The 23916-nt window shown below is 37.0% G+C and overlaps 1 protein-coding gene and 1 long non-coding RNA gene across 7 annotated transcripts in view; both read left to right on the top strand.

Annotated features, from left to right (window-relative positions):
- The window catches only part of LOC132533332 (uncharacterized), a 408100-nt gene that overhangs the window by 285860 nt on the left and 98324 nt on the right, over window positions 1-23916 (top strand). The gene's annotated exons all lie outside the window — the stretch shown is intronic.
- The window catches only part of FUT8 (fucosyltransferase 8), a 173167-nt gene that overhangs the window by 94542 nt on the left and 54709 nt on the right, over window positions 1-23916 (top strand). For all 6 annotated transcript variants that reach the window (XR_009545305.1, XM_060174814.1, XM_060174812.1 and 3 more), the window contains 3 exons: window positions 10684-10799; window positions 10912-11074; window positions 18855-18969. Coding sequence is in view for 5 of the 6 variants with exons in the window: in XM_060174814.1 (XP_060030797.1) it covers window positions 10684-10799; window positions 10912-11074; window positions 18855-18969 (394 nt within the window). In the remaining variant the exon portion in view is untranslated. The remainder of the gene's footprint in view (window positions 1-10683; window positions 10800-10911; window positions 11075-18854; window positions 18970-23916) is intronic.

The following is a 23916-nucleotide window of genomic DNA, read 5'->3' as shown; positions in this document are numbered from 1 at the left end:
ACTGTGGAGCAAACTGGATATGTATTTTGTGTTCTTATAGTTTACATATTTCCTAAGATTTTTTTTTATCAAGAGGAGGAGGGCTAATGGTTTAGAGGATGATAATATGTTGATAATATGTGTCATCTTTTATCTCCCCATAATAGATGTCTGCATAAGACTCTCACTCCCAGCTTATAGATCTTTTCTCACCATCATGCACCAGGACCCCAGCATTCTTTCCACTTCCTCCCTCCCCCTCTTCCATAGAGTCCTTTGCTTGGTACAGTATATAACACCCAAATGTGTGTATTCACTTAGTTCTTACAAAGGTCTACGATTTAAGTGCTCAAGTTATCCCTATTCTAAGATATAGACAATGAACACAGTTAAATAATTTTCTGAAATTTATATAACTATGTATTCCAGAATTGGGGTTCAAACTTAAACATTGTTCATGTAGTGGAATTACTGTAAAACTCATTTGGTGAGTTGTTACATGTCATTGTATACCTTTACATTTTTTAATTGAAAAAAATTGAGTAGAACAATACAATTTTTAGGGACCATGTAGTGGCTCACTTGGGTTTAAGTTGTACCCCTTCTATCATCTTCACCTGCAGGAGGTAAGCTTAAGGAGCCATGGATCAGTCCTATAGGTATCTCTCCTTCTCTACCCCCTCACTTCCTCTATTAAAAAAAATAAAATGACTACTTGGAAAAATGCAGTGGTACATACCTAACCAGTGTTCTGTTTCCTTCCTCTCATAAGTAAATAATTAAAAAAAAAAAAAAAAACGCGCGGAAGGATCCCAGTTTGAGCCCCCGGCTCCCCACCTGCAGGGAGGCCTGCCACTGTATCTTTCTCTCCCTTTCTCTGTCTTCCCCTCCTTTCTCGATTTCTCTCTGTCCTATCCAACAATGACTACATCAGTAATAACAAAAATAATAACTACAACAATAAGGCAACAAAAGGAAATAAATAAATATAAAAAATAAATTTAAAACAAATACAGGGACTACCTAAAAATGGGGAGTTTAATTTATATATTTTGAAACAGGGATAACTGTTCACTTTGGAAACAAGCAGCATTTAAAATTTGTTCTTGAAGTACTCAGGTTTTTATTATGAACACTATAGATCCTGTGTTTCACTGAGTAAGGCTACAGCTTAGAATTGTTGGTGTATGTACTTTTTCTAATAAAGTATGTAGTATCAGCTTGGCTTTGAAGAAATCTTCATTAAAAGTAATTAGAAAGTAAAGCAAAAAACTACTTTCAACTATGAATTGTTAAAATGCTAAATCTTTATTAATATCATTTGTCTAACACATTACATTTACTGTGTTTGTTAATTAATAACTCTTATATCTCCCATAAGTGTCTGAGTATGATTAACACCAGTGGATATAATAACTAGAATTTCATCTGCCAAATTTCTTAACTCCTTAGATAAGGATATTTCTTGAGCCCTATTACATCTATTTGTTATTATTATTTAAACTTTCAAACTCAAACAATTACCTGATTTTTAAGAAAAAAGACCACTTTAAGTTAAATATGATTATTATGAATTCTTTATTTTTCTTTTCTTATATTTATTTTCCCTTTTGTTGCCCTTGTTTTTTATTATTGTTGTTGTTATTGATGTCATTGTCGTTAGATAAGACAGAGAGAAATGGAGAGAGGAGGGGAGACAGAGAAGGAGAGAGAAAGGTAGACCCCTGCAGACCTGCTTCACCTCCTGTGAAGCAACTCCCCTGCAGGTGGGGAACGGGGGCCTCTAACCAGGATCTTTATTCTGGTCCTTGCACTTTGTGCCACGTGCGCTTAACCCACTGCACTACCGCCGGACTCCCTATGAATTCTTTAGTAAATAAATTGGCATGATCTGTTTATCTTCTTTGACTTAAAAAATTTTTTTAAATCTTTTATTATTTTATTTATTAGAGACAGCCAGAAATTGAGAGGGAAGGGGGTGATAGAGAGGGAGAGAGATAGACACCTGCAACACTGCTTCACCACTCGTGAAGCTTCTCTCCTGCAAGTGGGGACCAGGGGCTTGAACCCAGGTCCTTGCACACTATAACACCTGCGCTTAACCACCACCCGGTCCCCCTTCTGTGACTTTTTTGGGGGGTATCCTAGTCTGAAAAATACTGATGACTATTGATACTGTTTATGTTTCTTATAGTAGCAACATAAATATTAACATTTGGGTTGGAAAGTGTAAAATTATCTAATAATTCAAGTTTGTAAAATAGTAGCTTTGAATATAAAACTTTTGTTAATAGAATTTAAATTTATTTTTATTCTCATTAGGCTTTACCAGTATTTTTTTAACCCTTTGGAATGATTTTAAAAAATTACACATCACTTTATTATGGACATAATGACTCACAGGAAAATTGTCACATAAATAGGTTTTTTGTTGTTGAATATTTATTTATTAATAGGAGAGAGAAAGACAAGGAGGGGAGGGAGGGAGAGAGAAAAAGAGAGGGAGAGGAAGAGATAGACCGAGGGAGAGGATATGAGAATTCCAGCACTGTGGCACCCTTGATACTGGGGATTAAACTTGGGACTTCATACATCCTATTGCCGTTAGTGGCTCCACCTAGGTTACAGAATACTTACCTTTTTTTTTTTTTTTTTTTTTAAATAACCTGAGTTAAATACAGGTTAAAAACATAAATATGTGAAAATGCATATGAAAAATGGAATGTTTGTTTTGATGTTTGATGATTTTAGTTATACATCTCCTACAATAAAATCCACATTTTTAACTTGAATGTGAGTATGCATCAAATTTGAAGGTTAAATGTTCTTATTAATCATTGCTTTGATAGTACTGTTCCATTAGACTCCTTGGCATTTATTGTCATGTAATTTATATGATATTCTTTATAAACCTGCTGAATCATTTACAGCATATATCATAATTTTTGCTTGGGAAAAAGATCGATTTCCTTATAATTTTTTGAGCTATTATTATTATTATATATATTTTCTAAATATTTCCTTTTGTTGCCCTCATTTTATTGTTGTTATTATTGTTGTTGTTAGATTTGATGTCATCATTGTTGGATAGGACAGAGAAATTGAGGGAAGGGAAGACGGGGAGAGAAAGGCACCTGCAGACCTGCTTCACCGCTTGTGAAGCGACTCCCTTGCTGGTGGGAAGCTGGGGGCTTGAACCCGGATCCTTAAGCTGGTCCTTGCACTTTGCTCCATGTGCACTTAACCCACTGCACTACTACCTGACTCCCCGAATTTTTATTATTAATGATTTATAGTAAATACAATTTTTGATACAGGTGTAAAGAATTTTTCAGTTTTCTGTATAACACTCTCACTTCTAGAATCTACATTCTACTCCACCATCATTCACTGGTTACCTGAGAGAATCATAGACCCGCCCGTCCTTTATTTTGGAGCAATACCACAAACCCAATCTCAGTTCTACTTTTTGGGTATAGTGTTCCCATGTGTTGTTGGGACTCAAATCCATGGTCTTATATATGGTAAATTGTGCACTCCACTGAGTGAGTGAGCTGTTTACCGGCCACCCAAAGCATCGTTCTCCTTCAGATTTTCTTTGGAGAATGTGGTGTGCATTTGCAAAATAACTAGAGAAATAATAAGCTTATTCTCTAGATAGTTGTAAACTAGCATTATCAAGATGACATAGTAACAGTGGAGGAGAAGGGTCTAAGTTGGTGGGTCCTTGCTCATTGTAATACTACCCGGCCTCCAGTTAATTTGTTCTTAATGTGTTTTAATTTATTCTGTTAACTAGCAGAAAAGATGAATAATAACATCATGGATTCCAATTCTGGCAACCCTATTTAGTAGTTTTGGAACCTTGAATAGAACTGCTTAACCTTTCTGAACCTCCATTTCCTTATACTTTCCTTATAACTTTTTTTTTCTTCATGGTTGTTTTTTGTATGAAGAATAATTATAATAATTATTTTTAAATTCTAAACAGTCTCTTGAAACTAAAAGAAGTACCATGTATGATAATAACTTCTTATTCTATTCATTGATGTTAGAACATACAAGAAGGGGTAAATTAAAAAAAAAAAAACAGCTTGCTTTGCAAACTCAAGTCTTTGGAAACTAGCAGTTTAGTGATAAGCATTTAGATAGGTTGATGTACTCTACCACCACTTTACTAACATTATTGTCTTAAGACCAGGGAGATTGCTCACTTGTATACTGTGCCCACTTTGTCCTGTGCATGACCCAGTCCCTACTGCACCAGAGGAAACTTCAATGCTGTGGTGTCTTTCCCTCCCTCCCTCCTTCCCTCCCTCCCTCCCTCCCTTCCTTCCTTCCTTCCTCCCTTTCTACCTTTCTCCCTTCCCCTTTTCTCCCCTCCCCTCTTCTCCCCTCCCCTCTTCTCCCCTTCCCTCCTCTCCCCTCCGCTCCTCTCCCCTCTCTTCCTCCTTTCCCCCCTCCTTGCTCCTTTTTCCTTTTCCTCATGGAGATGGCTTCTGATTGGGAGTCCAAAGTAAGCAAAAATTTCAACCAAATTTCCTGACCTGTGTGTGGGGGTGGGGTGGGGGGGGTGGAGGGTGGCAGCAAATGGACACTGATTGAGCTACATACAATGGTGGGAGCCACTGGTCAGTATCACTGCTTGGGCCTCACTATTCAGACTACAGTCTGCCAAGATTCTTCTATACAGTGTTGCTATGAAACCTATGTCCTTCCCCCGTTTATCTCCTTCCCCCATTTTTCATCCCCACTAGGGTATCATTGAGGCTTGATTCCTGCAATACCAGTCACCTGGAAGACATTTTCCCTTCCCCTCCCCTCCCCTCCCCTCCCCTCCCCTCCCCTCCCCTCCCCTCCCCTCCCCTCCCCTCCCCTCCCCTCCCCTCCCCTTCCCTTCCCTTCCCTTCCCTTCCCTTCCCTTCCCTTCCCTTCCCTTCTCTTTTTCTTGATAGAACTAGAGGAAAAATTAAAATGGAAGGGGGAAATAGAGAAGGAGCAAGAAAAGGAGACACCTGTAGCACTGGTTCACCTCTCATGCAGCTTCTCCTTTGCAGGTGGGGACTGAGGGCTTAGACTCAGGTCCTTGCACATGGACCACTATACTGGGTGCTACTCTGCCCATGGATATGCCTCCCCCCTCCCATTTCCTTTCTCCATCTCTAGTTGATTGCCACAAGGCAATACTTAAGTGATCCTGCCAGGAACCATCTGGATCTCTGGGGTTTATGATGTCCACCTTGCATTTTTCTTTTCTCATATGAAAAAAATGACTCAGGAGAACTCCCTTTATTATTTTTTTTTAACTTTGCATTATTCAAAGTAAAACTGCTTCTGTTAACCTTTCTATTTCATCTTTTCTTGGCTTTTTTGGTAAAAGGAAATACTTTATCCTATGCCACAACCCCTCAGCAATGTCATTCCCTGTTCTGAGATCTTCGTAGATATCTTTTCTATGGATAGTTGCTAGTTCTTTCCCTGAAGGTGTCAGGAAATTGTGAGGAGCCTCACAAAGCACCCTGCATTCCTGATACTATGGCCTATCTACATAATCATTGTTTTGCCTGAAAGATCCCCACCCATTCCATTCCTTTGATCCATCTTTTTTCTACCCTCAAGACCCTCCCTGCCTGCAGGGTAGTATAATCTTACCAGTTAAAACCCTCACAACAGTTGCTAAGGAAGTTTCTACCTTCCCAGGCCCTTTTTGCCTTTCTCCACCCCTTTCCTAGCCATTTCCGGGTCTGCCTTTTAAAAGCCTTGGCTCTCTTATGAATAAAGATATTGCATTGCCTCGCACCACATGTTTAGTTCCTGAGTCTCTGAGTGAGTAGCAGCCCAGGCAGGCTCCAGTCATCTCTCTGTGGGAAGAGGCACCCCCACACTAGCCTGGCAGAAGGGAATGAAAATTTGAATGTCCTTCCATCTTGTTAAGGTCATACTCCTAACTACACTTTTTTTTTTTTTTTTTTTTAGATTACTGTTATATACGTTTTGTCTAATTTTTCTACATTTTAGGTGTTTCAGCATAATGGTAAATCTGATCTCTATTCATCTTGGTTATAAGACCAAGATGAATTTGTGTAATGAGAATGATGGAAAAATATTCAGGAATGAGGTGTACTTTCATATTGAATCTTACATGGATGGGCTTTGGAATGAGTAGTTCCAGTTTTTCACATAGGTTTTTTTTTTTTTTTTTTTTTTTTTTAAAGGGATTTGCCTTTCATTTTCATTTATTTATTTTTTGCCTCCAGGGTTATTGCTGGGGCTCAGTGCCTCCACCATGAATCCACTGCTCCTCAGGCCATTTTTTCCCCTTTTGTTGCCCTTGTTGTTGTAGCCTTGTTGTGGTTATTATTGTTGTTGTTGTTGATGTTGTTTGTTGTTGAATAGGACAGAGAAATGGAGAGAGGAGGGGAAGACAGAGAGGGGGAGAGAAAGACACCTACAAACCTGCTTCACTGCCTGTGATGCGACTCCCCTGCAGGTGGGGAGTCAGGGGCTTTTAAACGGGATCCTGATGCTGGTCCTTGTGCTTTGCGCCCTGTGCACTTAACCCACTGCACTACTGCCCGACCCCCTTCACATTGGTTTTTATATATGAAGAAATCTTCTCAGGGCCAGATGGTGGCACACCTGGGTAAGCACACATTACAGTGTGTGAGGATCCAAGTTCAAGTCCCTGGTTCCCACCTGCAGGGGGAAAGCTTTACGAGTGGTAAAGCAGAGCTGTAGGTTTATTTTTGTCTCTTTCCCTCTTGATCTCCCCGACTTCTCTCAACTTCTCTTCGTCTCTATCCAATAATAAATAAGCAAAATTACTATTAAGCAGTGTTCTCCATTACTTTTCTTGATGCAGTTTGTCCAAAAATGGATTTCATTAATATAGTGATGTAAAATAAGTAAAAAAAAATTATTAATGTTTTACTAGAATTAGATTGGATTTAGTGCTAGTGAAAATATGGTGAATAAACCTTAGGTATTTAAAAAAAAAACAATTTATTATTTGTCGATGGACAGTGTTGGTGAAGAGAGAACCAGAAATCACTCCGGCACATGGGAAGTGGGGTTTGAACTTGGTATCTCATGCTTTGAGAGTCCAAGGCCTTACTGACTGCTCCACCTCCTGGGTTCCTTCTTATGCTGTTTTTAAATATTTTTTCCATTCTCATTTCTTCAGTGATAAAGAAATGAGATAAAAAAAAAAAAGGAGAAACTAGACATCTATTATCTGAATTTTGTAACACTAAAGTGGTTTTAGAAAAGGACATTTTGGGGGGCCGGTGGTTGTGTACCTGGTAGAGGGTGCATGTTACAATTCATAAGGATCTAAGTTCTAGTCCCAAATCCTCATCTTCAGGGAGAGAGGCTTCATGAATGCTAGAGCAGTGTTGCAGTTGTCTCTGTCTCTCTTGTCTCTATCTTTCCCCTTTCAATTTTCCATAGTCTCTATCCAGATTAAATAAATGGAAAGAAAGAGCTGTTGGCAAGGCACACAGTGTGATGGTAGGCTCAATCCTGACGTTTACTTTTAGTTTCAGTTTTGTTTCCACAAATACATCTTTTATTAAGAATTGTTAGACTTGGACTCAAGTGGTGGCACACTTGGTAGAGTGCACATCATACTATGGTCAGAGATACAGGATACAAGTTTCCCAGTCCCCACCTACAGTACGGAGAGGTCCCATGAGTAGTGAAGATATGCTGCAGAAGAAATGCTACAGTTATCTCCCTTTTTCATTCCTCTCTATACCCCTTTTCCTATCAATTTCCTTCTGTCTATATCAAACAAAGGAAGGGAGGGAAAAAGAAAGGGAAAAAAAAATAAACAGACTCAATTTGGGGGCCAGGACTGCTCCAAGGATATGAACACAATCATTTCATTGTATTAATTTAGTCCCAAACTTAGACTGATTCTATGAAGAGATTAGTTTCTCAAATAAAAAAATGGAAAAAACAAAGACATTTTTTTTTTTGTTCTATAAGGTAATGCTGCCAAAATACATCCCAAGAGAGAGCAGTTTGATTCCTGATTATTTATTAGAAGGCAGCCATTTAATTTAAAAAGAGATTTAAGAGTTACACTTAAAAAGCTGCTTACCAGGAAATGCTTCATTTATGAATATATGCATATTTGTACTCATAATTTAAATAATTCTGTAGCTAACAACTCATTTTATCTTTATTCACTCTGTATATATAAGTGACAGCACTTTTATTCAAATTCTATAGTTGAAACGCTCATGACTGGAGGGTGAGTTATTTTTTCTTGCTCTTATTCATTGTTAATACATACAATTTCAAGTAAAATTCTACAAAGTCATCTTTATTCTCTTATAGGTATAATAAGAATTTATTTTTACTAAGCATAGTCAAGTGGTATAGGTAGTTAATGGTTAATTTGGCATCATTTCTTAAGTTAAAATATTATGAAAGTGAAAAAAGTTTTTGATCTTTTTTGTATCATAAAACTTTAAGACATGTGAATTTCTAAGTTCTGCCAAGAACTGGTTAAAAATAAAGTTCCTTAAGATTATATGAATGGAGGATAGGTAGAGAGTTTAACTTGATAGATAGTACAGAAAATTTGGTTGTAGGTGAGTTGTATATACACTTAACACACATATCAATAAATGTATGTACTTATCAAACTATACTCCTAAATTTTATGTTGTAAATCACTGTAAAATTAATAAAAAATAAAGTGATTATGATGATAAGAATAGATATCCTAGATATTTTGAGGTTATTACAGCTCATCCTTAAAATAACTGAGCCCAGTTTATACAAAAATCTTGATTTGAGATTATTGCTAAACAATGTACTAGTTACAGGCATTTTCTCAATGAATGAGACTTTTGTAAGGAATCAGCCATTATTTAGTCCTCAGTAATTTTCCAAAAATATGTATACAGTAGGATCTCAAATATCATCTCATTGTCATCTCATTATAACATTGATGTCAATATTTTCTCATCAGCATTATACCACGTTGTATTTATATGAGAAAAATAAATCATGCTTTTCATGTGGGATACTCAGATTTGAACCTAGCCCCCATCTCAGTATATAGGAAGTTTCAGCACTGTAGTATCTCTACCTTGCTTCTGGATATATGAAGGTCTGATGAGTAGTGAAACCCTGTTACTCTTTCTTTGAATATGATTTCTGCTCCCTCCTTTCTCTCCTCTCCTCTCCTCTCCTTATAATTCTGACACTTGCTTTTCTGATGGTGTTTTAAATCTCTTGAAGAGTTGCCTCATTTTTTCTTTTAAAAAATATTGTATCTTACTTTAATGAGAGAAAGGTACCAGAGCACTGCTGAGCTCTGGCTTATGGTGGTGCTGGAGATTGAACCTGGGGCCTCAGAGCTTCAGGCATGAAAATCTTTTGCATAACCATTATGCTATCTCCCTAGCCTCATTTTTCGTAAACCTTTTTCAACTTCAATTTTTAAGGTCAAAGATGTTGCCTTCCGTTTGACATATTTTCTCTTCTAGGTGGGTAAGCCTATCTCCTTGACTAGATATTTGAGACTAGAATACATTTAACATGTCCTTCACACATGTAACTCTGCTTTTAAGCTCTCTATTTTCCAATCAAGTGACTCTTTGGGTGGGTTTCTTTCTTAACCCATTTATCCATATTAAATTGAGAGCTTTGTATTTCTTCAGATTTCCTGAAAATGGAGTTTCTAAACTTTCCTCTCCCTCATATAAGGACATTTGTAATTCCAGCTGTGGTCTTCTTGAATAATCCAAGAAAATCTTCCATCTCTAGATTACCTTTAATCACACTACCTTTTGCCATAGAGGGTATAGCATTTACAGGTTAGGTTTCAGATATAAATTCATTTTTATGTTCATAGTGAAGTAGGAATATTGGCATAAGTCACACATAAAAGCAAAGCCTGCTAGAAACAAGTGCAGTTTAAAGAAAAGCCATACAGTTAACTTGGTAGTATATGCAAGAGATCCTGGAATTTCTCTGTTGTGTTTCAACATTTTATATTGTTGGTTAATACTTTTCATTTCTGACAGAAATAATGACATTAATCTTTATTTTCCTTCTAATAAATTTCATCATCTACTCTTGTGTTTCTCTTCCCCATAAAAACCAGTGCTAATAAGTAATCTAAGGTCATGGATCACCTGTATAGATTTACAAAACCTGACATTGTGATTAATTTAGAAATAATTCATATTTATTTTTTGAACAAAGACACCTGTTCAGTTACATGCTTTCTTATTCTCTATACATGTTTTATTCACCTCCTTCACAGTTCTTATTCTCAATTACTGAATCATTGCCTCTAATGTTATTCTCAGTAATATCAGCAGCGTTTTTAGGACACAGTTCCAAAGATTTTGTGATTTTTTTTCTCAGTATATATTCAGTATCATTTTAGTGTTTACATTTTATCTTATATCTCTTAAGAGACTTTAAAATATCATCACCAGAGATTTAGTGTTCCTGTGTAGGAGAGGTTGGGCTCAGACTTAGATAGTATGCCTGACCTAGTAGGCATATTATCCAGGTGAGCTATCTTTCTGGCCCAAAAGAGCCATTTTTATTTGATACTTCCAGTATGCTATATGGTTCAGCGACTCCTAGAGTTACCAATAAATGTGTTTTAGGAAAGCAAGTATGCATTTTGTTGGGTAATTTATAAGCTGTTTACATTTTTTTCCCTGACTGCAGAATACCAGAAGGTCCCGTTGATCAGGGACCAGCTTCAGGAAGGGTTCGTGTTTTAGAAGAACAGCTTGTGAAGGCCAAAGAACAGATAGAAAATTATAAGAAGCAAACTAGAAATGGTAGGTGGCTACATAGTGTTTTTCCTCTCTAATATATTGGTATTACACACATAATAGAAAATTTATATTAAAATATTGGAAATGCTGATCTTCTTTATTCTTTTCTTTGTAGGCCTGGGGAAGGATCATGAAATCTTAAGGAGGAAAATTGAAAATGGAGCCAAGGAGCTTTGGTTTTTTCTGCAGAGTGAACTTAAGAAATTAAAGACTTTGGAAGGGGGTGAACTCCAAAGACATGCAGATGAATTTCTGTCAGATTTAGGACATCATGAAAGGTATTGTTTTTCTTTTACATATAAAGATTATACTCTGAGCATTAAAAACTAGGACTTTTATTAATTTCCCTTCTGAGTGGCAAATGAGACTTACCATATTTAGCAGCAAAAAGTGTACAAGAAATCTCAAAGGACATTAATTGCCAGTTAAAGTTAATCAGCTAAAATATATTCCTAGAATTTTTTTAAAAATTTCTTTATTGGGGAATTAATGTTTTACATTCGACAGTAAATACAATAGTTTGTATATGCATAACATTTCTCAGTTTTCCACACAATAGTACAACCCCCACTAGGTCCTCTGTCATCCTTTTTGGACCTGTACTCTCCCCCCACCCACCCCAGAGTCTTTCATTTTGGTGCAATACACCAACTTCAGTTCAGGTTCTACTTGTGTTTTCTCTTCTGATCTTGTTTTTCAACTTCTGCCTGGGAGTGAGATCATCCCATAATCATCCTTTTGTTTCTGACTTATTTCACTTAACATGAATTTTTCAAGGTCCATCCTAGATCGGCTGAAAATGGTGAGGTCACCATTATTTATAGCTGAGTAGTATTCCATTGTGTATATATACCACAACTTGCTCAGCCACTCATCTGTTATTGGTTGCTTCCAGGTTTTGGCTATTACAAATTGTGCTGCATAAGAACATAGGTAGACAAAATCTTTTTTGGGTGAGTGTGTTGGGTTCCTTAGGATATATCTCCAGGAGAGTAATTGCAGGGTCATAGGGTAGGTCCATTTCTAGCCCTCTGAGAGTTCTCCAGACTGCTCTCCACAGAGGTTACATTCCCACCAGCAGTGCAGGAGGGTTCCTCTATCCCCACAGCCTCTCCAGCATTTGTTGCTCCTGTCCTTTTCTGATGTATGACATTCTCACAGGAGTGAAGTGCCTAAAAATCTTTATACTCTATAACATGTCAAAATTTAGTCAATAATACATTAATATATCTTCCTATAAACTTTCTTCTTATATAATCAATATTTGAAGAGGTATACAATTTTGTATGCAGTACATTGGAACCCATCCTAACACTGGCAGTAAACGTTTTAATCACTGTCTTTTAGGGTTTCCACCTAAAGGCTAATTGGCTTTTGATAAAAGAAAGCATTTTGTTAAATAACGCTTCCACTTAGGTGCTAGAAAGTAGCTGAAATCTGCTTAGTTAAAATTCATTTCTCCTGTTTGCACTATTCTAAAAGTAGAAATAGGCAGTTTATTTTCCATAGGAAAGATAACATTTTGGCATTGGTGTGTTCATACAGAACAAAATGTATTTTAGAATCATTATAAATACAATAAAACCTGTTCTTAGATCTATTGTATATACTCATCTATATTCCTAGTAGACTTATGATGGCAATTGCTGTCTCATTAAGAACAATAAGAGGAAAGATGTTGTATCAATACAACCTATGGCAAACACTAGAAGAAGAAGAGTGCAACCTACCACTGTGAAGAAGGGAAGAATTACCCACAATGAAGAGATTCGTATCTATTAGCGGCATTAGTAATATTTTAGCAATTTTGAGTAATTACTTTGCTATTTTAGGTGATATTACAAATAAAGTGTATCAGTTTATTGCAATCATTTTAGCATGAATGAATCTACAAGAAGTAAGATAACATGAATTTCAAGGGGCATTATTATTCTCCGTTCAAGGCAGTCCCTTTGAAATTTTTAGCCTAGTTTGCAATCAAGCATTACGTAGACCATTAGACCAAATGCTGAATATTATTCTGTACTTAATACCCTACCCTACAACTAATTCTAGGCACCAGTATTATTTCAGTTGGAGATGTGTATCTGTGTACTTTGCTTATCACAGTTTTATAGGAAAAATGCAGAACTAAAGAGAACTTGAATGAATAGGATACTTAAAAGAAGAATTTTGCTATTGACTTCTGTTGGAATAATTAACTTTAAATCTTGAGTTATTTAATAAAATTACTTGAAAATTTAGTTTTTAGGTCTAATCTGAATTAAAATAATAATTTAAAGGATCATTATGCATATGTAATTTGTGCATTTAATTTGTGACTATATGTATAAATGAAAAATATACAGGAATATATAAATTAAAAAGTCATACACTAAAAAGTAGTTGTAAATGTTATATATAATTAATTAATTTATTTATTTTCTTTTGGACAGGAACAGAGAAATTGGGGGGGGGAGAGGAGTGAGGGGAGAAGACAGAGATACTTGCAGCCTTGTTCTACCATTCATGAAGCTTCCTGCAGGTGGGGATGGAGGCTTAAATATTTGTCTGTACGCACTATAACATGTGCACTCAACTAGGTGTGCCACAGTCTAGCCCATGAATCTGGATATCTTCTTTAGTAAAAATCCTATTCATGTCCTCACCCCCCCCTTTTTTTGGTTGCTGAATTTGGTGATCTCTTTCTAAGTTTTGGTTATTAGCCAATTAAATAGTATGTAAGGATCTCCCATTCTGTTTTGGTGATAGTCTCTTTGGCTATGCCAAATCAATTTCGTTAGCTGTGTTAATGAAAGTATAATACAGTTTCACGGGGCAGTAATTTAATTCCAGACAGCTGGATTAGAGTGGAGCAATATTAATAATGAACAAAATATAAATCAAATATTAGAGAAATTGACCATTAAATTAATGAATACACAGAGGAAAGTTGTTTATATGTAATAATGTGTCATTTTACTGTTCATTTTCAGAATTGTTAAATGTGAGAACTAAAGTTAAAACTTGTGTTCATGTTTGTATCCCATTTCTTTTTTATACTTGCTCAAATTGTAGTGTATAGGTTGGCTCTGAACTCAAAGCCTGTGGTTTTGTTTGTTTGTTTGTTTTTGTGCAATCAGAGGCTGAATCTATCAATTTTCTTGCTCAGAATTTTCTATGAATCATCTTAATTCTTGTTCAGAAAGAGAAAAAAGAAAAGTATGAGCTTTGGTCTATTTAGAAGGGGCCTCTTTCTTAGACTTTTTTTTAATGGAAACACACACAGAGGACACAGCTTATACAAAGGCTATACGAAGGACTCGTGCCTGAGACTCTTAAGATCCCAGGCTGAATCCCCAGCCCCACCATAAACTAGAGCTGAGTAGTGCTCTGGCCTTTTTTTTTTTTTTTCTTCCCTCTCTCTTTCTCAAATAAAATAAATAAAATGTTAAAAAAGAAACATGTTTTCCCCACCCTTTTAAATAATCTCTATTCTGTCATAATAGTAATAAGATGTACATATTAGTTTGTATTTCTAGGAGTTTTGACAAGTGCTCACAGTTTTGCAACAACTACATCAAGATACAGAGCATTGCTGTTGCCCAGGAAGTTGCCTCATATCCCTGTTAACCCTGCCTCCTAAAATCAGTCTGACCCCAGAGTCCCTGGAAATCTCTGAATATGTCCCTATAGTAATTTTGCATTTCCCAGAAGTTTTTGCATAAATGCGTTCATATACTTTGTAACTTTTGAGAGTGTTTTCCTCCTCTTGACAAATTGCACTTGAGATTCATCTGTTTTTTTTTAATTTAAGAATATTTTATCTTTTTAAATTTTATTTTTCTTATATTTAATAAGACAGAAATTGAGAGGGAAAAGGGGGAAAGAGAGGGAGAGAGATTGTTTGACTGACTGCTTATGAAGTTTCTCCTCTTTAGGTGGGGATCGGGCACTTGAACCCTTTGCACATGGTAATGTGTGCACTCAACCAAGTGCATCACCAACCTGGCTCCTCATCAGTGTCATTTTGGATATTGCTAGCTAACTTTTTATTACTAAGTAGTATTATCCTTTTATCTATTCACTGGTTTAAAGACATTTAGGTTTTTAATTTTTTACCAATTGTGAATAAACACACATATTCTTGTGGAAACATCTTTCACTCCTTTTGGATTAATATTTAGGAGTGGAATTGATGGATCCTATATTGAATTATGTTTAATTTTGTAAGAACTGTTAAACTTTTCCAGAATGATAGTACTGTTTTAGCATTCTCACCAGTGTGTTAAGATTTTGGTTACTCTGTATCCCTGTTTGCATTTAAAATTACTGATTTTTTCATGCTTACCATTCCAGTAGAAGCATATTGGCATGTCACTGAGGTTTTAGGTTACATTTTCTTACTAATGATCTTGAATCCCTGTAATTATTTTCCACCCATATAGCATCACTGGCAAAATCTGTTCAGATCATGTGTTTCAGTGGTGGTAGCATTAGTTATTTACTTATTCATTCATTTTAGGTAGCTTGCTAGGTACATGGACAGAGAGCACAGTACTGAAGCTTCCTGTAAGCATGTACCAGATCGCTCAGATGACAAAACAGGACATAATTCAAGTGAATTCGATCACTGGTTCTGGTGTTGTTTTTATTTATTACGTTGCCATATTCCTCACTTACTTTGGATACAAATCAGACTGGCATCTTTTATTTCAGTTTTTCTACCAGAGCACTTCTCAGCTCTGGCTTATGATGGTGAAGGGGATGGAGGGTGGAGAAGAGCTTGTGACTTCAGAGTCTCAGGTATGAATGTCTTTTGCTTAACCAGTATGCTATCTCCTTGGTCCTCTATGCTCCTTCTAGGAGGTAAATAGCATAATGGTTATGCAAAGAGACTCTTATACAGGAGGCTCCAAAAGCTCCAGGTTCAGGTTCAGTCCCTCTCAGCACCAATAAATAAATAAATAAAAAACAAAACAACAAAACAAAAAACATCAGAGCTGAGCAATGGTCTGTTGTTGTTGTTTTTTTAAAATCAAACTCTTTTTGAGAATTACATGAAAAAAACTTAGCATCTAAAAAACAGAAGGGATTTGCCAAGACCAGGTTCACACTAAACTTGTGAACCTGAGCAGTTGCAGTAGAGCTTGAAGTAAGGATAGAGAGAAAAGGATAAATATTTGTAAAAACTAGAATGTAGCAGGGCCGGTGGTGGCACACCTGATTAAGCACATATAATACAAAGTGCAAGGATGCTGGTTCAAGCACCTGGCTTCCCACTTGTAGGAGGGACACTTCACAAGCGGTGAAGTAGGTGTCTTATCTCTCTCTCTACCTCTGCCTCCTCTCTCAGTTAGCTCCAACCTATCCGATAAAATGGAAAAATGGCCACCATTTAGTAGTTAGTGCTATCATTTTTTTGATGACACCTAGAATTGTGTGACTGATTAAAGAGCTTCACATGAGATAGAAAGATAGAATACAAGGCACTACTCTTGCACATGTGGTACCAGGAATTGAACAGGTGCCTCGGGTATACAGTCCTTGTGTACTGTCAGCTGAATTGTCTCCCCAGCTGTTCATCTAAAATTGTTGAAGGTATTTCTTTGGCTACTTTTTAATTTCTGTGGTCAAGATACTTAACAAACATGTTCAGTGTGACTATCACTATTCTAAATGCTGGGAAAAATAATAAAAGTTTTCTAAAAATCTTTCTGATGGGGGCCTATGAGGTGATGCAATACTTGGCAGTATAAGGTCCTGAGTTTGTGGCATTCCATGTGCCAGAGTGATGCCTTGGTTATCTCTCCCCTCCACCCCCCATTCCTTGCCAATAAACAAAATCTTGAAGCAGAAAACTTTCTGCTGGTACTTAAGCTCTACTAAGCTCTAGTAGAATAGAAAGATAAGAAAGTAAAGAATATAAATAAAAAGTAAATATTAGAAGATGATAAGTGGGGGGCCAGGAGATGGCACACCCAATTGAGCATACATGTTACCATGTGCAGGACTCAGGTTCAAGCCTCCAGCTCCCACCTGCAGGAGTAAGCTTCACAAACAGTGGAGTAGTTTTCAGGTATCTTTCTTTCCTCCTCCTCTCTCAATTTCTCTCTGTCCTATCAAATACAAAATAATAATAATATTATTAAAAAGTTTAAAAAGATAATCACGTCATTAAAAAAACAGGAAACTAGGCAAAGGAGAGTCAAAGGAAGGTGTTGGTGATTTAGTGTTGAATTTTTAATTAAGAAATTCTGGGGGGAGTCAGGTGGTAGCACGGGGGGGTTAAGCGCACATGGCAGAAAGCTCAAGGATCAGCATAAGGATTCTGGTTTGAGCCCCTGGCTCCCCACCTGCAGGGGAGTCGCTTTACAGGCGGTGAAGATAGGTGGTGTCTATCTTTCTTTCTCCCCCACTCTGTCTTTCCCTCCTCTCTCCATTTCTCTCTATAACGATGACAACAAGAATAACTACAACAATAAAACAACAAGGGCAACAAAAGGGAATATATATATATATATATATATATATATATATATATATATATATTGGGATAGACTTATGGAGAGGAAGAAATAAGAGTAAAGATTTGACAGACAGTGGGGTGTGCCATGTGGATATATTTCTGGGAAACAGGCATTTGGGAGGAGGGAAGAACAATTGTAAAGAGCCTGCATGGGAACACACATGGGCTAGTAACAAGATCAGATGGTTGTAGTATGATGCTATAGTAAATAAAGAGGATAATAGAAGAAGAGATTAAAGAGGTAATAGAGGACCATATTGTTTAGAGTCTTGTAGGTCAAAGTAGTATCTTTGGGCTTGACTGAATGAAATGAAGACAGTACAGTGTTAAAAACAAAGGCGTACTATTAGTAGAACATATATATATATATATTTTTCCCTTTTGTTGCCCTTGTGTTTTTATTGTTGTAGTTATTATTGTTATTGATGTCATCGTTGTTAGAAAGGACAGAGAGAAATGGAAAGAGGAGGGGAAGACAGAGAGGGGGAGAGGAGAGTAAGATAGACACCCACAGACTTGCTTTACCGCCAATGAAGCGACTCCCATGCAGGTGGGGAGCCAGGGGCAAGAACAGGGATCCTTACTCTGGTCCTTGCGCTTCATGCCATGTGTGCTTAACCCACTGCCCAACTCCCAGAACCTAGACCTTATATTGAAAATAGACTACGACGGTAGGCAAGAGTGAAAGTAGACCTGCAAAGGCTACTGTAATAAGCTAGGGGAGAAGAGGTGCTGGTTTTCTTCATGGTGATCCATGGTCCAAAATTGGTAATATGTTTCTTCAGAGATTGGTGGGGGTAGTATGTTAGAGCAACAGAGTTTTGCTTTTCACTTTTCTTTCTTGATATATGTTATAGTTTTTAATTAATGCTATGTAAATAAAACTATCTGTACTAGCCCTAAAGTTTCTCTTTGTAGTTTATTGAATTGTCAGAAAAGCCATGACACACTTATTATTATTATTATTATTATTATTATTTTATACCAGAGCACTGCTCAGCTCTGGCTTATGGTGGTACAGGGGATTGAATCTGGGGCTTTGAAGCCTCAGGCATGAGAGTCTGTTTGCATAACCATTATGCTATCTACCCCTGCCCGCCATGACACATTTTTACATAGAAAAAAAATATTTTATGACTTTTCAACAGCCCAATAATTCACTGTGTAGAAAATCTAGTATAACTGCACTGGGGACACAGCTTAGTGGTATAAAGTTATCTTACTCTATTCAGTGCAACAACAGTACTTGCAATTCAGTCATACTAGATTTTTTTCTTTTCTTTTTCTTAATATTTCATTTTATGTTAGTGGGGGAGGGGGGGAGATACAGACACACTCTGAAACTGCTCAGCTCTGGCTTGTGGTGGGGTGGAAATTGAACCTGGGACTTAGGAACCACAGGCAAGATGGTCTCTGCATAACTATTATTCTATCTACCTCTGCCCGACCATCAGTCTTTATTGATGATTTTGACTTTCTTCTTATGACTTTGTATAATTCTATGATGATTTGCAAATAAGTTAAATCTCTAATGTTGTTTGCTTTTATAGGTCTATAATGACAGATCTGTACTACCTCAGTCAAATAGATGGAGCAGGTGATTGGAGGGAAAAAGAGGCCAAAGACCTGACAGAGCTGGTCCAGCGTAGAATAATATATCTTCAGGTATGTGGTTAAGTTATGAAATAAATTTGAATGAAAAAAAAAGGATCATCATAGTAAAATTTAAAATTAGAGTTGCTCTTGGTCTCCCTAGCTTTAGTGTTTTAAAAGTATTCATTCACTCGTTTTACATACTTATTCAGAAAGAAAGTACACAGATAAATAAAATGGTATTTCTTTAAAGGGGACACACACATGCACATGCACGCACACACATGAGCACATGCACACGTGCACACACACACGAAAACAGAGAATGCCACCAAAGTAAAAGACTGTGGAGTTGTTGTGAAGGTCCAGGTTCTGGAACATGATGGCAGAGGAGGACCTAGAGGGAGCTAAATTGTTATGTGGAAAACTGAGAAATATTATACATGTACAAACTACTGTATTTTATTGTTGACTGTAAACCATTAATTCCCCAATAAAGAAATTTTTAAAATTTAAAAACAGAAAATAGAGAATACTACACATTACAGGAGAGAAAAAAATTATAAAATTTTTGTTGGAGCCAGATGTCAAGGTTACCTTTGTGGAGAAGATATCACTGGGTCTGAGCTCTCCAGGGCAGTTTGGATCTTCTGAAATTATGAAGAGAAAATTAGCTAGATACTGTACCTGATATAAGTAGTGCCCCATAGCTGGGTAAGAGCAGTATAGGAATACAAATGAGAAATAGAATCTTTTTTTTTTTTTTTTGCCTCCAGGGTTATTGCTGGGTGAGCCTCAGTGCCTGCACCATGAATCCACTGCACCTGGAGGCCACTGCTCCTGGAGGCCATTCTTCCCCCTTTTGTTTCCCTTGTTATTGTTGCCTTGTTGTGGTTATTATTGTTATTGTTGATGTCGTTCGTTGTTGGATAGGACAGAGAGAAATGGAGAGAGGAGGGGAATACAGAGGGGGAGAGAAAGACAGACACCTGCCGACCTGCTTCACCGTCTGTGAAGCGACGCCCCTGCAGGTGGGGAGCCGGGGGGCTTAAACGGGGATCCTTACGCTGGTCCTTGCACTTTGCACCATGTGCGCTTGACGGACTGCTACTGCCCGACCTCCCAAGAAATAGAATTTTTTAATTCATCTGAAGCTTGATATTTTCCCCAGATGGATTCCATTGACTGTGTATTAGTCCTAAGGATGGATGAAAAATATGGTAGAAAAATCAGTTTTGGGAGATAGAATACAGAGATTTTTTGATTTAAGTTAAATTTTATGGTACATCAGCTATGAAAGATTTTTGTTTGTTGCAAACACTTCATTTTAATAATAAATATGAAATATCAATCAGTGGTGAACCCAAATCCCTGAACCTTTTTACTTCATTCTCTTCATTTTGTGCATGTGTCTTCTCTAGCTTTTATTACTGTTTGTTCTTAATTATTTTCTCACTTGGAGCGACTCCTTTCTTTTTATAATATTTTAACATATGAGAAAGTGGTAAAATAAGAACGAGGTTTTAGTGATATTTATATGAAAGTAGTATTTTGTTTGAATTGAATTATTACTGGAAGAGATTAGGAAATGGACACCATTTAGGATATGAGGATCATACTGCAGGTGAAAAATACTGAAATGTGGAAGTTTGCCTTTGAAAAAAATTAGAGAGGTTGGGAAGATATGATTGCAAGGCCTTTTGAAGATGTTAAAGCTGATGTGACTAGTGAAGCCATTACTAGTTGATAGGGAACTTGAAGGTAGAATAAACTTTAGGGGGGAACAATGAATAGGTAAAATTCTTCATTATTCAAAATACTTGAAGCATGTTTATCTTTTTCTTTTCTTTTTTCTCTAACTTAATTTTTAAAATTATTATTATTATTTTTTAATTTATTTCTTTATCGGGGAATTAATGTTTTACATTCAACAGTAAATACAATAGTTTGTACATGCATAACATTCCCCAGTTTCCCATTTAACAATACAACCCCCACTGTGTCATTTATCATCCTTCATGGACCTGTATTCTCCCCACCCACCCACCCCAGAGTCTTTTACTTGGGTGCAATATGCCAATTCCATTAAATTATTTTTTAACATATTGGATAGAGACAGCCAGAGAAGAGGGAGATGGAGAGAGAGACAGAGAGACACCTGCAATAGTGCTTCACCACTTGAGAAGCTTCTGCCTGCAGGTGGGGACTTGGGGCTTGAACCCAAGTCCTTGTGCATTGTAGCATGTGTGCTCATCCAGGTGTGCCTTTTTCTAGTACTGTAGGTGATACACTTTCTGTGAACAGTTACTGTGTATTCCAACAAATACTAAAGTATCACATAAAAGTAAAATAGTTCCAGTGACTCGTTTCTGTATATTTTAAGGTGCTGCAAGTTTTTCTTTACTTAAGTAGGAGAACAAAAGAGAAAAAGAGAAAGAAAAATAAAGAAAGAAAAAGAAAATCAAGGTTTTAAAGAGATCATTAAAATCCAAACTGATCTTGGCATGCTGTCTTGGTCTCATACTCCCATGGCTATTCATCAGGGGTGACTGCAGAATGAGATATACTTCATCTCCTGCAGAGAAGAGGCAATTATCTCCTATCAAGTAGAACTTCATTCAGTGAACCATAAACAGCTGATGGTGCAGAACTATCATTCTCATTTAAAATGGGAACAACTGGTTTCTTGAGTTTGTTTCATTTCCACGAGTCTACTGAATTTTCACCAACCAAAATATAAATTTAGATTTTATCATAGTTCAGTTCCTTACACTATAACAGATACTTGCCCCCTACTTTACTTGTTTCCTTTTGTTTTTAAAGTGAACAAGTGCTTTCACTTGTGATAAAAAGCTGATCCAATATATGCTGATTTCTAGGATTCTGTTTTAGAAAATTTCAGATGTGACATAATTTTTTTTTCCTCCAGGGTTATCCCTGGGTCTTGGTGATGGCACTAGGAATCCACTGCTCTTGGTGGTCATTTTTTCCATGTTATTGGGTAGGACAGAGAGAAATTGAGAGAAGAGGGGATGCTAGAGAGGGAGAGAGAAAGGTAGACACCTATAGAATTTCATGGCTAGTGAAGCGGACCCCCCTGCAGTTAGGGAGCAGGGGCTCAAATCCTCATCCTTGTGCAGGTCCTTGCTCTTAGTACTATGTGTGCTTAACTGGGTGTGCCACTGCCCACCCACCCACCTTTTCAAAATCTTTAAAGCATTGCACCTAGACCTTGACTTTAGTTCCAGATATTATTGTTTAACAAACTTACTTTCATATTATATTAAAAAAGAAAAAGTTATTAATTTATTTTTTAATAGGAAGATGGGGAAGGATCTGGGTGTTGCTGCACCTGGTGAAGCACACACATTCCCTTGCACAGGGACCTTGGTTCAAGCCCCAGTTCTCCACCTGCAGGGTAGGGTGGCTATATATAAACAGTGAAGCAGTGTTTGCAGGGGTGTATCTCTCTCTCTCTCTCTAGGGTTATTGCAGGGGCTCAGTGCTTGCACTAGGAATTCACTGCTGCTGGAGGCCATTTTCCCCATGTTTTTGCTGGATAAGACAGAGAGAAATTGAGAGGGGAAGGGAAGTCAGAGGGGGAGAGAAAGATAGACACCTTGTGAAGAGACCCCCTGCAGGTGGGGAGCCAGGGCTGGAACCAGGATCCTTATGCCAGTCCTTTAGCTTAAGCGCATGCTTAACCCTCTGCACTACTGCCCAGCCCCCTTACTCTCTCCCTTTTTCTTTCTTGCTCTACCTTTTTCTGCTTGCTCAATTTATCTGTCTAATCAAATAAAAGAAAGAAAAAAAGGGATAAAAATTTCCTTTGAGTGGTGGATTCATCATGGTTACCAGTGATAACCAGTAAAAAAACTTTTAAAAAATTCAAATTAAAAGAAGATGATTAATTTTTCCATCTAGTCTAAAAGCGTTTTAAGTTGCAAACTTTCTTAACTTATTACCCGTTAGGGATTGATGGACCATAATTTACTTTTTGTCTTCTGTGGATAGAGGCAAAGATCCTCCCCTTTCCAAAAACTTAAATCTATGTAAATGAACATATATTTACAAGGAATAATTTTTCTGACTGAATTTTTACTGAAAATGACTACTTTAAAAAAGATTATTTACTAGTTTAAATTGATTAGAGAGTCAAATCTGAATAGCTGAATTGGTTTATGGTGGTGCTTGAGATTGAACCTCAGAGCCTCAGGAATGAAAGCTACCTGCATAACCATTGTGCTATTTCCCCAGTCCTTAATAAAGATTAAATACAGTTTTTGGTACATGTGTAAAATTTCTCAGTTTTCTGCAAAACACATTACCCCCCTCACCAAGTCCTGAGAACACTCCGCCCCCCACCCCATCTTCCTATCTAATATCCCCTGCCCCTCACCCCCAGTCATACACCAAACCCATTCCAAGTTCTTCTTTGTGTTTCCTCTTTGTTCTTAGGAGGTCATTGGAGATTTTTTTTTTTTCTCCACTACAACTTCTCATGGTATTCAGATCTATTGTGTTCCCATACCATTACTTTAAGTGAAATATTTATATTAAAAGACTATTGAGGTAACTTAGACTTTGAAAGATTTCAGGAAATGAGTAGCACTTTAGAAAATAGTGCTAAAGACTAGGATAAAGAAAAAACATCCTTGACCTTAATCTACAGTTCTTGTAACTCACTAAAGGAGATTTTTCTCCTTGTTCAGCCCATCAACAAGCAGTTATATAAAATATGATAGTAGTTTGTGTCTTACGTAGTAAATGGGGGGAGGTTGGTGATGAACAAGAGTTGGTTTTAATACTTTAACTCTGTTTGAGGGCTAGGAAATAGTTCACCTGACTGAAATTGTGAACAATTGCACTAGTATGCATAAGGCCTTTGTGTTTGAGCCCTAGCACTTGGGAACACAAGGTATAATGTTGGGGAAACTCCATAGATGGTGGGCTGCTATTTATGTCTGTTCCTCTCCCCTCTCTCTCATTTTCCCTTTCCCCTTTATGTAAAGATGAAAA

This window comes from Erinaceus europaeus, chromosome 16, assembly GCF_950295315.1.
Source record: "Erinaceus europaeus chromosome 16, mEriEur2.1, whole genome shotgun sequence".
In the NCBI taxonomy this organism is placed as follows: Eukaryota; Metazoa; Chordata; class Mammalia; order Eulipotyphla; family Erinaceidae; genus Erinaceus; species Erinaceus europaeus.
The sequence above is the reverse complement of the archived record's forward strand: the minus strand, read 5'-3'. Positions and strand labels throughout refer to the sequence as shown.